This window comes from Gadus macrocephalus, chromosome 9 (assembly GCF_031168955.1).
Source record: "Gadus macrocephalus chromosome 9, ASM3116895v1".
In the NCBI taxonomy this organism is placed as follows: Eukaryota; Metazoa; Chordata; class Actinopteri; order Gadiformes; family Gadidae; genus Gadus; species Gadus macrocephalus.
The window spans coordinates 9,468,764-9,484,284 of NC_082390.1; the positions used below are offsets into that span (position 1 = coordinate 9,468,764).

Consider the following 15,521-nt stretch of genomic DNA (forward strand, 5'->3'; position numbering starts at 1 on the left):
CACCCCTGCCGACGTTTTTGCGGGGATCCGAACAAGAGCTGTATAGAGTGTTAACCTCCGAACTTAACAATACACCATCAAGACACCGCATAAAGCCATCACAAAGGTTATACTTGACATTATAATTCGCATGAAATAGAGCTATGAGTCTTCCAACAGAAGACATCAACCAGACTTGAACCCCGGTCTCGTGTTTATCAGAGCGGAGCCCTGAATGTGACGTCACCCGTCATCTCGTCTCTTTAAACAATGGATGTTGCGCAGCATTTATTATGACTTCATTATATAGACTCTCTCAGCACCTCCCCCTCGGACTGACTTCCTGCGTCCCTGCGAGGCGGTCCAACAATGTATGGTTGAACCAGAGCAAAGCGATCAGGTCATTGCGTCGTTTAAACTGCAAGGGGCGCTCCAAACACAGCTTCGAGATACTTGGGTGAGAACGCAATCCAGCAAAAACCGACTCAAAGGACTGCAAATGTGAGATTGAGATTGTAGGGTTTTAATCACAAACAAACATTATAACACAACAGATTGATGAAGTGGTTGGCGGACTGTTTAACAGTGAAGGAGAGTAACAGTAGGCTACACTACACTAAATACCACGTTATATGATGCCTTCAAAACAGTCAGAGTTTCCTGGAATTTCGGAAGTTGGGACCTTAAGATCGGAGTAAATCGCCTTGAACACTCTGTTAAATCAGAGATTTCCCTCGGAACTTCGTGCGGAAGCAGAGCAACCCGAACCTCAGGGTTGACGCCACAACAATAGCTAACCATTTTATCGATAGACTACAGTGACCTTGCAGCAAGCACTGAGAGGCGAACTTAACACCCATTCTAACATTTGCATTGCTATACATTATAGCTTACAATCAACTGATAAATTCCCCCCATGTTCAACCATCGCAAGCAGTTCTAATAACTGATTCATCTGATTCAGCAAAGAAGCGCTAAGAGGTCCCTGCGGGCATCCAAACTTGTTGTTATTTCTAGTCTCACGAACAAACTGTTTTTCCGGTTTTATGTCATAGCCTACGAACGTTTCCTGAACACTCTTATTTTGGAAGAAGGGCAGGTTTACGTAAAACTTTGACCTTTCAACCCGGAGATACCGACTTCCGACCTAATTGTGCTGTGAATTTCGGGGGGGATCAGATGCACGCTCAGTGCTGAATAGAAAAAATATATGCAGCAGCAATTTATGCTGATTTTGAGGAGACGGACAGGGGCTAGCTGATTTAATCGGCTACGATACCGATAAATAAGACAGATTGCTATAAGCAGAGCAAAATACAAACGACGCAAACACACAATTTGATGTGTAATTGCATAATAACACATCAAATGATTCATGTTTCAAACATCAACGATTACCATTTAATTTCCATTAACGGTGAAGGCCGCCATGTTTGGTGTCGTTACCGACGCTTAGTCAGAAGAACCGGAACTCTCAAATAATGCACAAATTTCCGACGTCTCATTCCGAAACGGACAACCGTCCAGTTCCTTTCTAACGTGTCAAGAGTTCGTTTTCTTTGAGTACCGAGTTTTCTGGATCTTTCAGTATATTTCTGAAGAACTGACACGCATCACAATCTTTATAATTCTTTCCAGAAACGTCTTGTGATGACAGAGAATCCGTTTCCAAAATGAATGTTGCAAGTATTTCTCGGGATTGACCAAATGGATATTAGGACCATTCTCCCCGACCTGCGCACTGTGTCAGATTAATTAATCCCAGGTGAGTCTGGAGACTGAAACGGGGAACACTGTGAGGAGGAAGATAAACACTACTTTGAGAAACGTCAAATTAAACACTTTTTTTGCTTGGAAATGAGAAAGTACCACGTATTATACGCCCCAGAGCATCTGGTGGTCCAGGGCCAATCGTACCCCCTCTGTTTCTCCATGTACCTCCTGGAAAACACCCCCACACCGTACCACGAGGAGAACACCACCACACCGTACCTCCATGAACATACAAACACACACACACACACACACACACATACATACTAGTATACTCTTCTTTCGTCTATCAATGTCAAAGGACTTGGAGAATCTGGGATGGATTTCTGTACCCTGACTTGACATAAAGTGTGGTTTTATTCTGTGCTCAGTACCTTCAGAACATGGAGGAGAACTCCAGAAGACCCCAAGCCATGAGACACTTCAGGGTCCGTCGACCTGATCAGCTGATCGACGACACTGACATGATGTTCTTTTTTCATATTTCATGGTAACGTTTTTTGTGGTTTTTGGAAGTGTATTCTAACGATGTGTTTCACATGAACTAGTGGAGCAAGGCATGGAGTCAGGTGACGAGAGGATTGCAAGTAAACGTTTGACACGCAAACACACACATAACAAGCAGACACACACACAAAGACACACACGTGAACAAGCAGATCAAACACGCAGGGCCCTATTTTAACGGTCTGAAACGCAAGAGAGGAGCGCCAAACGCAACCAGCTTTATGGGCGGTTCTATGGCGATGTTGCTATTTTACCGGCGGATAAATGACTCTTGCGCCCAGTGCAAATCTAATAAGGGTTTGTCTGAAGTAGCCTAATTACCCGTAGGTGTGGTTTGGGCGTAACGTGCAATAAACCAATGAGAGTGCCATCTCCCATCCCCTTTAAGCGCCATGAGCGCATTTGAATCTGACGAGATGATATTTTGACAGCGCGTTTGCATATAATAATAATATGTAATAATAATTACATTAATAATAAAATAATCATAATAATATGGCCTAATTCACACATGGAATAGTGTTTTCTTCCACAGCTTCAGAAATACTGAGTCCTCAAATACATTTCGGCAAAGAAAACTTAACACACTTAACTCTGGTTCTATTTAATGATATACGCCATACATTAACAAACATAGTTTCTTACCAGTATTGAATGCATTATCATTATCGACTTGTGTTCCTAATATGCATGTATCCCCCCGTTAATATACATGGCATGTACTGTATTATGCCTTACGTGTTTAGTTTGCGTGTGTTTAAACAGATGGACGCACACAGGCGCGCCTGCGTCCGTTGATTATTTTACACATACACACACGCTCCCGCATTCATTCATTCTTTTTAACACTCGCTCGCGGTAAAACAATGTTTTCTCACGATCAAATACTCATCAATCCTAAAAGTTATGGGCATGTACACGATGTCTGTGTCAAGAAAATATGTGTTTGCTCTACTGTGTTTGCATATGCATTGATTTAAAAGTACAACTTATTACCATTGTATCAGCTGTTCTTTCCCAAATAATTTCCCAAGAATGTGTGGCTAGGTAGATGAGAGAAGCAAAGTGTAAAAAATAGCATCTGAACAACGCGCCACTGACTTTAAACCAGGTATTTCCTGGTTTGTGGCGCAATTGTTTTCTGAAACTGCAAAATAGCACCAGGGAACGTTTGCGCCAGAACACGCCTCCTCCTTTCGCCGAACCACCCCTTGGGGCGCAAGATCATTCCGTAATTTACCAACGCGTGGCGGTGGAGGGAAAAGAACGCTCTGCGCCAGTTGCAAACTAGCAATGACACATGCGTCCGTGTTGAAAGTCAATTGCGCTGAATGCAAGATAGGGCCCGCAGACACACTTGTCAACAAGCAGACACACACACACGCAAACACACTCGAGAACAAGCAGACACACACACACACACACACACACACACACACACACACAAACACACACACACATGACAACAGCCACACGTGGGCTATTGCTCCGTGGCGTTGAAGTCGTAGCAGAAGTGGTAGTTGCTGGGGGGCAGTGGGACGGGGGGGGCCAGGTCGGGGATCTGGACGTTCTCCAGGTCCAGCAGCCGCAGCTTGATCTCCATGGAGAGCAGGATCTCCAGCTCGCTGCGCATCGACTCGCTGCTCATGTCCCGACCGAGCAGCACGCTGAGGCCGTCCGTCCACAGGCAGAACTGGGAGGGCACAGGCAGAACGGTGCTGAGGTCACGACATCATGGGGAGGTAACACGCAGAACTGGGGAGGTCACAACATCACGTTTGGGAGGTCACGACGTAACGCTTAGGACATCAGCCGACTACCAGCCGCAACGTTTAGACTTTAATCATGAATGAGTATACTTTCATTCAATTTCTAGTTATGTCTCTGCATTGTTCATGACCTGTGTTGCACTGTAAAGCTAGCCCGGAGTTCAAGCATTCCACGCCCTAGTTGCCCTCGCCTCGTGCACAAGGTCTTCATCATGCATGAGGATGAATTCCTCCAGGGGCAGCAGTTCTGAGGACTCACGTCAGCTCTAGACGAGGCAATGAAGTTGAGGCTGTAGTCCTCCACGTCGTAGGTGATGCTGAAGGCCAGGTCCAGAACCTCCTGTCAGAGGAAGGGGAGGAAAGAAACAGAGAAACACGTCAACTGGGAACAAAACCTCCACACTCACACGCACACACACACACGCACACACACACACACACAGAGACACAAACACTCAGTCAAACACAGTCTGACACATCCATACTCTAACACACACTCACGCACACACACACACACACACACACACACACACACATACATTCACATGCATGTTAGTGTTTCCTCTATATGCACCTAGCAGCGGCGGTACGCCGCTGTTAGGTGCATATAGAAACCTCCCTGCAGGGTGCGCTTTGCGAGCACACAAAAAAGATTGCGAGCGGAAAAAGAAACATTTCAACTCCGCTACTGCAACTCCATCCTAGGGGAAACACTGCATGTGCACGCACACACACACACACACACACACACTTACACTCACAAACACACACACTCACAAACAGACAATCACACATACACACACTCACACACACACACACACACACACACACACACACACACACACACACACATAAACTACACACATACTAGATCCCAAAATGCCTTTGGGGAGCAGGCCTCTGCGTGCCTCTACCAGGGTGGTCGCTGGTAGCATAGACAACAGCAATAAACTCAGAGAACAGACCTCAACCAGCAATTAACCTCTGGAATGTAGCAGTCCCATTTAATGAGCATTTGTTTTTTAAGAGCGCACTTAGATAGGTCAGGAGGCTGTTGAACTGCTGCTAGCCTGTCACGCAGTAGTAAATGCAGTAGCATGGTTAGCCTGAGTAGCATGGTTAGCATGAGTAGCGCTGGTTAGCCAGCGAGCTCCTCACCTTGGTCTGCTTTCCCTTGTTCTCCTTCATGTGGGGACAGTCTTTCCCCGTCAGCAGGGCCTTGATGTCAGCCACCGGGACTAGAGACACACAAGGGCATCTTGGATCCATAACTCAACATCTGGATCAATAACTCAACATCTGGATCCATAACTCCACATCTGGATCCATAACTCAACATCTGGATCCATAACTCAACATCTGGATCCATAACTCAATATCTGGATCCATAACTCCACATCTGGATCCATAGCTCAACATCTGGATCCATAACTGAACATCTGGATCCATAACTCAACATCTGGATCGCTAACAGAACATCTGGATCAATAACTGAACATCTGGATCCCTAACAGAAGGTCCAGCCCACTCACTCTTCTCCTGCAGCGACTCTATTGCCGGGCTCTCAGTGTCCTCCTCCACGTCACCGTAGTGCAGCACTTTGTGATTAGGCGACAGGCGGCAGTACCACAGTTTATCTGGAAGTAGCCAATCACACAGCACGGTTAGAGATAGGAGGCATGGCCTCATGTCCTCGATTGGTATGGGTATGTGTGTATGTATATGTGTGTGAGGGGAAATTTGACAGGAAATACGCATGTTTGTGCCTGAGTATATGTGTATGTGTTTGTGTGTGTGTGTGTGTGTGTGTGTGTGTGTGTGTGTGTGTGTGTGTGTGTGTGTGTGTGTTTGTGTGCTTCCATGAATGCATGTGTGTGTGTGTGTCTACGTGTGCAAATGCGCGTACAAATACGTTTGTGTGTGCGTGCGTGCCAGCGTGTCTGTGTGTGCGTGTGCGTGTGCGTGTGCGTGTGTGTGTGTGTGCGTGTGTGTGTGTGTGTGTGTGTGTGTGTGCGGGTGTGTGTGTGGGTGGGTGGGTGTGTGTGTGGGTGTGTGTGGGTGGGTGGGTGGGCGGGCTTGTGTGTGTGTGTGCGTGCGTGTGTGTGTGTGTGCGTGTGTGTGCGTGTGGGTGGGCGTGTGTGTGTGTGTGTGTGTGTGTGTGTGTGTGTGTGTACCCTGGCGCCGCCGGCTGCTGATCTTCCTGAACAGCGTTCCCTGACAGAGGCGGTTCAGTCTCTGCTGGCGGATCAAATCCATGAGCTCCGGCTTCAGACGCTCCTTCAGCTCCCTGTTACACACACACACACACACACACACACACACACACACATACACACACACACCACACACACAAATACAGACAGACAGAAAGACGGACACACACACACAAACACAGACACACACACACACAGAGGAGGCCCAAGGTTATTAACACTAGGGGCCCCAGGATACTCACAACAAGGGCCCCAGGCTCCTCCCACCAGGCTCCTCCCACCCCAGACACCTCCCACTAGCCCCAGGTAGTGCCCCAGGCTCCTCCCACTAGGGGCCCCAGGCTCCTCCCACCAGGTACTCACACCACGGGCAGGGCCAGCGTCTCCTCCTGGTGCAGCCGCTCCGTCTGTCGCAGCTTCAGGATCTCTCCGTAGTTCAGCGCGTTGACCTTGTTCTTGAAGAGCTCCAGGGAGGTGGGCTTACTGGACAGGGTTCTGGTGATCTGCTCCCGGACCACCTGCATCACCTGGGGGGGGGGGGGGGGGAGATGAGTTCACCGTCAGTTCGCAGGGTAAACACAGCTGGGACACAAAACCATAACCCACTATAGACCAGTACAGTCTAGTACAGACCAGACAGACTGGACCAGTACAGGCCTTACCAGTACAGTACAGACCAGTACAGACCAGTATAGACCCGAACAGTAGAGACTAGTACAAACCAGACCAGACCAAACCAGACCAGACCAGTACAGGCATTACTAGTACAGTACAGACCAGTATAGACCAGACCAGTACAGACCAGTACAAACCAGACCAGACCAGTACAGGCATTACCAGTACAGACTATCTCAGACCAGTATGGACGAGAACAGACAAGCACAGACCAGAACAGTATAGAAGCCATACTGGTCTTGCATGTACACCACTAAAACCAGTTGACAGACTTGAGGATCAGCCAGGACACGCCACAGCTTCTGATTGGTGGACAGGAGTGCTGTGTGATGTCATTGGTGGAACGCCAGGAGTGTGCATGTGTGTGTGTGTGCATGCATGTGTGTGTGTGTGTTTGAGAGAATCTATAGTTTCTTGATTGGGGTCATAGTTGGAAAAAAAATGGTAATGGTAATCAATGGTAATAAAATCTGTGGCAGGCTGCTTCGGGCGCCAGTTAGCTAACCAGAATTCTGTTACACCACCCAACTAGCCAGCGACCTAACTAGCACAATCAACCCAGTTAGATAACTAGCGCTCCGATTCACCCCTCAACCAACCAGCTAGCTAACTGGCACAGCAATGTCCAGTTGGCCAAGGTTACTGGTGTCATGGTAACCTCTCTGTCTACAACACCACCGGCTGACATGCAAATCCCTTCACACACACACTGCTCCACACATTCAAATAACAGCACTTTATTAGCCCATTAGCCAGTGCTTTGTCACATTACTACACACAGACTGTCTCTGTACTCTCTAACCCCTACCTTCTCCTTAACGACCTGTCTCTGTACTCTCTAACCCTACCTGCTCCTTAATGACCTGTCTCTGTACTGTCTATCCCTACCTGCTCCTTAATGACCTGTCTCTGTACTGTCTAACCCTACCTGCTCCTTAATGACCTGTCTCTGTATTCACTGTCTAACCCCTACCTGCTCCTGAATGACCTGTCTCTGTACTGTCTAACCCCTACCTGCTCCTTAATGACCTGTCTCTGTATTGCCTAACCCTACCTGCTCCTCAACGACCTGTCTCTGTACTGTCTAACCCTACCTGCTCCTCAATGACCTGTCTCTGTACTGTCTAACCCTACCTGCTCCTCAATGACCTGTCTCTGTGTGAACGGCTCTATGCCATTGCAGCTAACCTACAGCTCTGTTTGTTTTAGGTAGAGGTATCACACAGCGATGAGCTTCACGCAGGTCAACTGTTGCTCTCATTGTTTTATTCTTTTTCCAGCTGCTTCTGCTGCCTCACGCCATGCTTTGTCCTCCCAATGCCCATGTGTGTGTGTGTGTGTGTGTGTGTGTGTGTGTGTGTGTGTGTGTGTGTGTGTGTGCGTGCGTGCGTGCGTATGTGTGTGTGTGTGTTTGTGGGTGTGTGCGTGTGCATGCGTGTGTGTGTGTGTGTGTGTGTGTGTGTGTGTGTGTGTGTGTGTGTGTGTGTGTGTGTGTGTGTGTGTGTGTGTGTGTGTGTGTGTGTGTGCAGTAATAAACAGCTGTGAGCTTCAATAAAGTCAACTGTCCAGACCAGCTGAAGTGCAGCTCCACAGTACTACAGCCCCTGTTTATGGTGCTCACCCTGCAGACTGGGTGTTTGATCACGCTACAGGAGGACTCCCTATCCCTCTGACAGACAGGGGAGAGGTCAACCCAAGAGGAACAGGAGACAGAACCTAGCCCAGTAGAACAGGAGACAGAACCTAGCCCAGTAGAACAGGAGACAGAACCTAGCCCAGGAGAAAAGGAGACAGAACCTAGCCCAGTAGAACAGGAGACAGAACCTAGCCCAGGAGAAAAGGAGACAGAACCTAGCCCAGGAGACAGAACCTAGCACAGGAGAACAGGACACAGAACCTAGCCCAGGAGAACAGGAGACAGAACCTAGCCCAGTAGAACAGGAGACAGAACCTAGCCCAGGAGAAAAGGAGACAGAACCTAGCCCAGGAGACAGAACCTAGCCCAGGAGAACAGGAGACAGAACCTAGCCCAGGAGAACAGGAGACAGAACCTAGCCCAGGAGAACAGGAGACAGAACCTAGCCCAGGAGAACAGGAGACAGAACCTAGCCCAGTGGAACACTCAGTACACGGTGAGGCAGATCAAGCTACTTCGTTTTAGATTATATTTTGTGTTTTTAGTTAATTTAAATTCAGCGCAGGTTATGGATAACAACGATCTACAGGCTGAACCAGTGGCAGTTAGCAATTCTCATTAGTAAAAACATGAACGTGTGCAACTACACAATCCCTACCAAATACACACACACACACACGCACACACACACACACACACAAACGCACACACATATCTCACCTCCATCTTCAGTCCTTTGAACACAGGGCTTTTCAAAAAATATATCTCAAAGCAGATTTGATTCCGACCTACATAGCCTCTGAAAAGGTGAGGGAGAGAGAGGGCGAGAGAGACAGCGAGAGCGATACCTTGGTGTGTCAAGTGAAAGTGTGCGAGTGTTTTGTAAACAGAGAGCCTGATGTCCACACACACACACACCCTCCCTCTCTCTCTCTCTCCCTTCGCTCTCATTCCCCTCCCACTCTCAATCATTGGGCTGAATTAGCCAATAGGATGAATGCCAGCTATCCTATTCACACAACCACACACACACAAGCAAACACACACACACACACACACACACACACACACACACACACACACACACACACACACACACACACACACACACACACACACACACACACACACACACACACACACACACACACACACACACACACACACACACACGCTAGGGATAATTTGCACCCAAACAGTGTATTGAAGAGCCAGTTGATGGGCAGGGCTGTGGGCGGAGTCATAAATACATAGAGGAGGAGAGGAGAGAGGAGGAGGAGACAGGAGGAGGAGAGGGGAGAGGAGAGGAGAGGAGCAAGGGAGAGGAGGAGAGAGGAGGGGAGGGTAGAGAGGAGAGGAGGGGAGAGAGGAATGGAGGGAGGAGAGGAGAGGGGTTAGAATATGGGTCCAACGGTCCATGTTGTCCCACAAAGTAATATCTTTCTCTCTCTCTCCCTGGCTCTCTGTATCTATCCATCCATCTCTCACTCTTCGTCCTAGTCTCTCTCTCTCTCTCTCTCTCTCTCCCCCTCCCTCTCTCTCTTTCTCTCCCTCCCTCTCTCTCTCTCTCTCTCTCTCTCTCTCTCTCTCTCTCTCTCTCTCTCTCTCTCTCTCTCTCTCTCTCTGTTGTTTCCTCATTACTGCTGATGTCTCTCTCTCATTGTCTTATCCTCTCTCTTTCCAGCTGCTTCTTTTGCCTCCCTTTGTCCTCCCCCCGCAGCCCCCCTGGTGTGTGTGTGTGTGTGTGTGGGGGGGTGGGGTGGGGGGCGGGGCGGGGGCGAACACAAAGGCCCGTCTGCCGGCCGGGCGGGCAGCGGGTCGGAGGTCGCCCTGATCCTCGGCCGTCTGGGAGAGGCGGTTGCCGACGCGAGGCGGAGACAATATACGGAGCGCTCGCCGTCTCCCTTCTCTACGGAGCCTTCCGGAACCACCGGGCCAGCGCAGGCTAGGATTATTAGCTTCATGTATCCGCTGGTTACCAGGGGCAACCAGCCCATCGTAACCCACCCAAGAAGGTTGATGAGAAGAGGAGGAGGAGAGGAGGAGGAGAGGAGAGGAGGAGAGGAGTCTTACAACACTGGGAGGGGTGTGGCAGTGCTGACCCCCGGGGGAATCCAACCCCAACCCTGCCTCGCTCTACCGGTGGAGCCACAGACAATGACCAAAGTACCACCGAGTTGAAAACAAATGGTTATTGGGTCGCTTCCCACACCTATAAACCGTCTCTAGGGGCCACTGCTCCCTCACCATGGCCCCATACGGGGGTCCGGGTATCTCATGAACGGGTTATGAGGGGTCTGTGCTCAAAGGGAGCGTTTCCTGGAAGCAAGTGTGAAGTCAAGACGGTTGAGATGATTCAACTTCTGCCCTAAAGGTATCAGACTGTCTGGTGGGACGGAGAGACTAAGACCCAATCCCATTTCTACCCCTTACGCCTTCCCCTTACCCCTTCAAAACAAGGGGGAGGGGTAAGGGGAAGGGGTAAGGGGTAGAAATGGGATTGGGCCTTAGAGGGCATGGGTAGCAACAGGAGGGGGAGGAGAGGAGAGGAGGTAAGGGGAGAGGAGAGAGGAGGGGAGAGAGGAGAGAGGAGGGAGGAGAGGAGTAACGACGGGGTCTCGGGCACCTTGTCGAAGTCCTCCTGCGTGGCCCTCATCTCCTTCCAGGTCTTGTTGAGCAGCTGGATGCAGACACAGAACAGCTCCTCCACCAGCCGGTCCTGGCTGAAGAAGATGGGGTGGTAGTCGGCACCCGTCTCCGAGGCTGGGGGGGGCAGTGAAGGCTTTAATCTTTGGACAGAAGAGGCCTCTTACCGTAGAAACTCTATGACCTAAGCTGTGAATACCGGCATTGTTGCACACGATTTAAATGGTTTTAGATGGGTAGCTAGGTTGCTATCTAGTTTACAATATAGGTACTGGTTTAACTTATGCTTTATACTAAATTGCTGACTTACTTGGTAGGAGATTAACTAAATAAGTCTGCCTGTGGACTAGTTAGCTATCTATCTTCTTGGCTATCTAGCAAACTGGCTAGCCGTGGCGGTGGACTAGCCAACAATCCAACTCACTAGCTTATTCTAGGGGTGGACTAGCTATCCAACTAACTAGCTAGCTCTAGCGGTGCACTAACTAGCTAGCTCACAAACTAGCTAGCTCTAGCGTTAAACTAACTCACTCACTCACTAGCGAGCTAACTATTGCGGTAGCTGTAACAGAGAACCAACTAACTTACTCAGTAGAGAGCTAACTATCAAGCTAGCTGTAGCAGTGAACTATCAAACTAACTCGTAAGTGCGCTAACCATGGAGCTAGCTGTAGCGGTGAACTCACAAACTAACTAACTAACTCACTAAGCTCTAGCAGTGAAATAACCAAACTAACTAACTCGCTAGCGCGCTACCCATGGAGCTAGCGGTGGCAGTGACTCACGCGGGTCCCCGATGCGGAGGATCTCACAGAGGACCAGGGTCAGCTGGATGCTGCTGCGGGCAAACGGACACTCGTGCTTATCCTCCCTACTGCTGTTCTCCAACACGAACTACAAGAGGAGAGGAGGAGGAGGAGGAGGAGGAGGAGGAGAGGTGGAGGAGGAGGAGAGATGAGAGAGGAGTAGGAGAGAGGTGGAGGAGGAGGAGGAGAGAGGAGAGGAGAGAGGAGAGAGGAGAGAGGAGAGAGGAGAGAGGAGGAGGAGAGAGGAGAGAGGAGGAGGAGGAGGAGGAGAGAGGAGGAGGAGGAGAGAGGAGAGAGGAGAGGAGAGGAGAGGAGGGACAGGCAGGAGAAAAAGGGGAGAAGTTAACATACAGGAAGTGTCTCCCAGAGGAGGAGGAGGAGCAAGAGGAGGAGCAGGAGGAGGTGTCTCCTACCCTGCTGTAGGCGTCCGGATAGCGGGAGGAGAAGTACTCCATGGTGTCCAGCGCCAGGAGGCCCGGGGGGGCGCGGACCAGGTCCTGACCCGGGTTACTGTTGTTCTGAGCACACACACACACACACACACACACACACACACACACACACACACACACACACACACACACACACACACACACACACACACACACACACACACACACACACACACACACACACACACACACACACGCACACACACACACAGAAACAGGGTTTGATCATTCTCATAACAACAGAACCACAACAACGTTCAGAACAGTCTGACGGGTGAGTGGTGATATCTGAACACGTAGCAGAACCGCGTCTCCCCCCCTCCCTCCCTCCCTCCCTCCAGACACTCTCCTTCGTGGTCCCCTGGGTGGGGGGCGGGCCCTGTAACGGAGCGTGCTGTTTGGTGGGCGGGACCCCGTAATGGGCCGTGCTGATTGGTGGGCGGGCCCCATAACGGATCGTGCTGATTGGGGGGCGGGCCCCCGTAACGGAGCGTTTTGATTGGTAGGCGGGCCCCTGTAACGGAGCGTTCTGATTGGTGGACTCACGCTGAAGCCCAGCTTCCTGAACTCCTTGGCGCAGAGGGAGCGACGGCGCTCGTTGCTCAGACTGTTCTCGCTCTCCGTCTCGAACGCCGCCTGGCGGAGCGTGTGGAGGACCTCCCTCTGGTCCTGGGGAGGGGGGGAGGGAGGGGGGACACACAGAAAGACACACAGGTCAGTCAGTGTATGTCTGTGTGCGTGCCATGGGTTTGCGTGTGTGAGTGCATTTTATTGTGTGTGCGTGGTTGTGTCTGTTTGTGTGTATGTGTGTGTATGTGTGTGTGTATGTGTGTATGTGTGTCTGTGTGCGTGCGGCCGTGCGTGCGTGCGGTCGTGTGTGCGGCCGTGAGAGGTGCGGTCGTGGTGCGAATGGTTGTGCGGCTGTGTTCGGCCCTGCGTGTGGTTGTGCGGCTGTGTGTTCGGCCCTGCGTGTGGTTGTGCGGCTGTGTGTTCGGCCCTGCGTGCCGGGTGCGGTTGTGCGTGCGTGTGGTTGTGCGGCTGTGTGTTCGGCCCTGCGTGCCGGGTGCGGTGGTGCGTGCGTGTGGTTGTGCGGCTGTGTGTTCGGCCCTGCGTGCCGGGTGCGGGTGGTGCGTGCTGCGTGCGCTCTACCTGGCTGTAGCAGTCCAGGGGGGTCCTCATGCGGGGCTCCAGGTGGTTGAGGGTGACGGACTGCAGGACGTACAGGTAGTGGGCCATCTCGTCCCCCACCGCCCCTGAGCTGTGGATGATGTTCTGAGACCAGCAGCACAGCGTCACCACACCACTCACCTGGTCTCACTGAAGGACCTCAGGTCACATCTACAGTCTGAGCCAGACCAGCACTCGACTGGGTCAAGCACAAATCTCTCGCTTTGTATTTCTTTCGACCAATCATGTTGCTTGAGGCAACGCATAGCAACGTGTAGACTGTCCACTTAGAAGTACTTATTTAAAGCTCATTCATCCACTCAGGGAAATAAGGGTACTCTGGTATGATTTCTGGATTATACTGGACCGCTGGACCAGAGGTTCTGCTGTAACACAGTAGGACCGCTGGACCAGAGGTTCTGCTGTAACACAGTAGGACCGCTGGACCAGAGGTTCTGCTGTAACACAGTAGGACCGCTGGACCAGAGGTTCTGCTGTAACACAGTAGGACCGCTGGACCAGAGGTTCTGCTGTAACACAGTAGCATTGCTGGATCCCAGTTCACTCAGAACCAGACCAAAACCAGTATAACCAGCTTCACATCCTTGACCAGGGTAATGTGTGTGTTTACCTTGTAGATGTACTGGCGCAGATTCTTCTTAGATAAGAACGCAAACAGCTCCTAAAGAGAGAGGATACAAGAGTTAGTAAGATGTAAAGCTATCTTAACTAGCTGGTTAAATAGGAACACAAACATGCTAGGCTAATCATGAGCTAAATCATACCTTAATCATCCTTCACTAGTGTAGCTTAACTTAGTTTTAGTGCTAAGGCTAATCAAAGTACTAGTATAGTAAAGTATAGTATGTTATAGTACATAACAGTACAATTTAATATAAAACACAATAATATCATATCATTTTCTATATCACATGTCACATAATATATTGTAATACAAAGATTCCGGAGCCTAATTGTGAAATCGGAAATTCCCATTTGGGAACATAGTCCAGTAAAGTGACAAAGTTCTCTCTATTCCTAAATGTATAAAAGAGGGAACCATAAACATATTCAGTAGTTTTTATATTCTCAGAACATGGAAAAAAAATTATTACTGCTCATATGAAAGCGAAACCAATCATTTAAACTAAAGTAATGTCACACTGAAGTAGACTAAAATACAGACGGGGTGCAGTGACAGAGTCCTGCCAGCCGGTGGCGGTATATCAGGTGCAGTGACAGAGTCCAGCCACTGGGTGGCGTTGTAGCGGGTGCAGTGACAGAGTTCGGCTAGGGGGAGGCGGTGTAGCGCCAGTGATCACGCGAAGGGGCGAGGGAGTGTGTGTGTACTTTGACCCCTGAGGAAGAATTCTCTCCCTGGTACTAAACAAACGGCCCAACCCCAAGCAGAGCGGCTCGTGGACCTGCTTGCTGAGTGGCTTGCTGAGCAGCTTGCTGAGCAGCTTGCTGAGCTGCTTGCTGAGCTGCTTTTGAAGCAGTCTGGGTCTTAATAGAGGAGCTTTTGTTGAAGTGAGCAGAGTGTTTGTGACAGACAGACAGACAGACAGACAGACACAGACAGACAGACAGACAGACAGACAGACAGACAGACAGACAGACAGACAGACAGACAGACAGACAGACAGACAGACAGACAGACAGACAGACAGACACACAGACAGACAGACAGACAGACAGACAGACAGACAGACAGACACACAGACAGACAGACAGACAGACAGACACATGGTTTATATTTGCTGCTCTTTACTGATGGGATGTCTTTCCATTCCTTAACAGGAGCAGGTGTCTCAAAGAGGAGGAGGAGGAGGAGGAGGAGGAGGAGAGGAGGAGGAGGAGGAGGAGAGGAGGAGGAGAGGAGCAGGTGTCTACAGGAG

General features: G+C 50.0%; 1 protein-coding gene across 4 annotated transcripts in view; it reads right to left on the reverse strand.

The window, feature by feature from the left end:
- Nucleotides 1-481: 481 nt before the first annotated feature.
- Nucleotides 482-15,521, reverse strand: part of elmo3 (engulfment and cell motility 3) — a 25,697-nt gene continuing 10,657 nt past the window's right edge. For 3 of the 4 annotated variants that reach the window (XM_060061644.1, XM_060061642.1, XM_060061643.1), the window contains exons 10-21: nucleotides 14,255-14,305; nucleotides 13,606-13,728; nucleotides 13,003-13,125; nucleotides 12,418-12,522; nucleotides 11,984-12,092; nucleotides 11,179-11,315; nucleotides 6,605-6,768; nucleotides 6,203-6,315; nucleotides 5,561-5,665; nucleotides 5,187-5,266; nucleotides 4,288-4,368; nucleotides 482-3,952 (exon numbers count right to left, since the gene is read on the reverse strand). In XM_060061644.1, the coding sequence (XP_059917627.1) occupies nucleotides 3,740-3,952; nucleotides 4,288-4,368; nucleotides 5,187-5,266; nucleotides 5,561-5,665; nucleotides 6,203-6,315; nucleotides 6,605-6,768; nucleotides 11,179-11,315; nucleotides 11,984-12,092; nucleotides 12,418-12,522; nucleotides 13,003-13,125; nucleotides 13,606-13,728; nucleotides 14,255-14,305 (1,404 nt within the window). In that variant the 3' untranslated portion in view covers nucleotides 482-3,739. Of the gene's footprint in view, nucleotides 3,953-4,287; nucleotides 4,369-5,186; nucleotides 5,267-5,560; nucleotides 5,666-6,202; nucleotides 6,316-6,604; nucleotides 6,769-9,272; nucleotides 9,704-11,178; nucleotides 11,316-11,983; nucleotides 12,093-12,417; nucleotides 12,523-13,002; nucleotides 13,126-13,605; nucleotides 13,729-14,254; nucleotides 14,306-15,521 lie in introns of those variants that run through there. The other variant, XM_060061645.1, reaches the window with a different exon arrangement.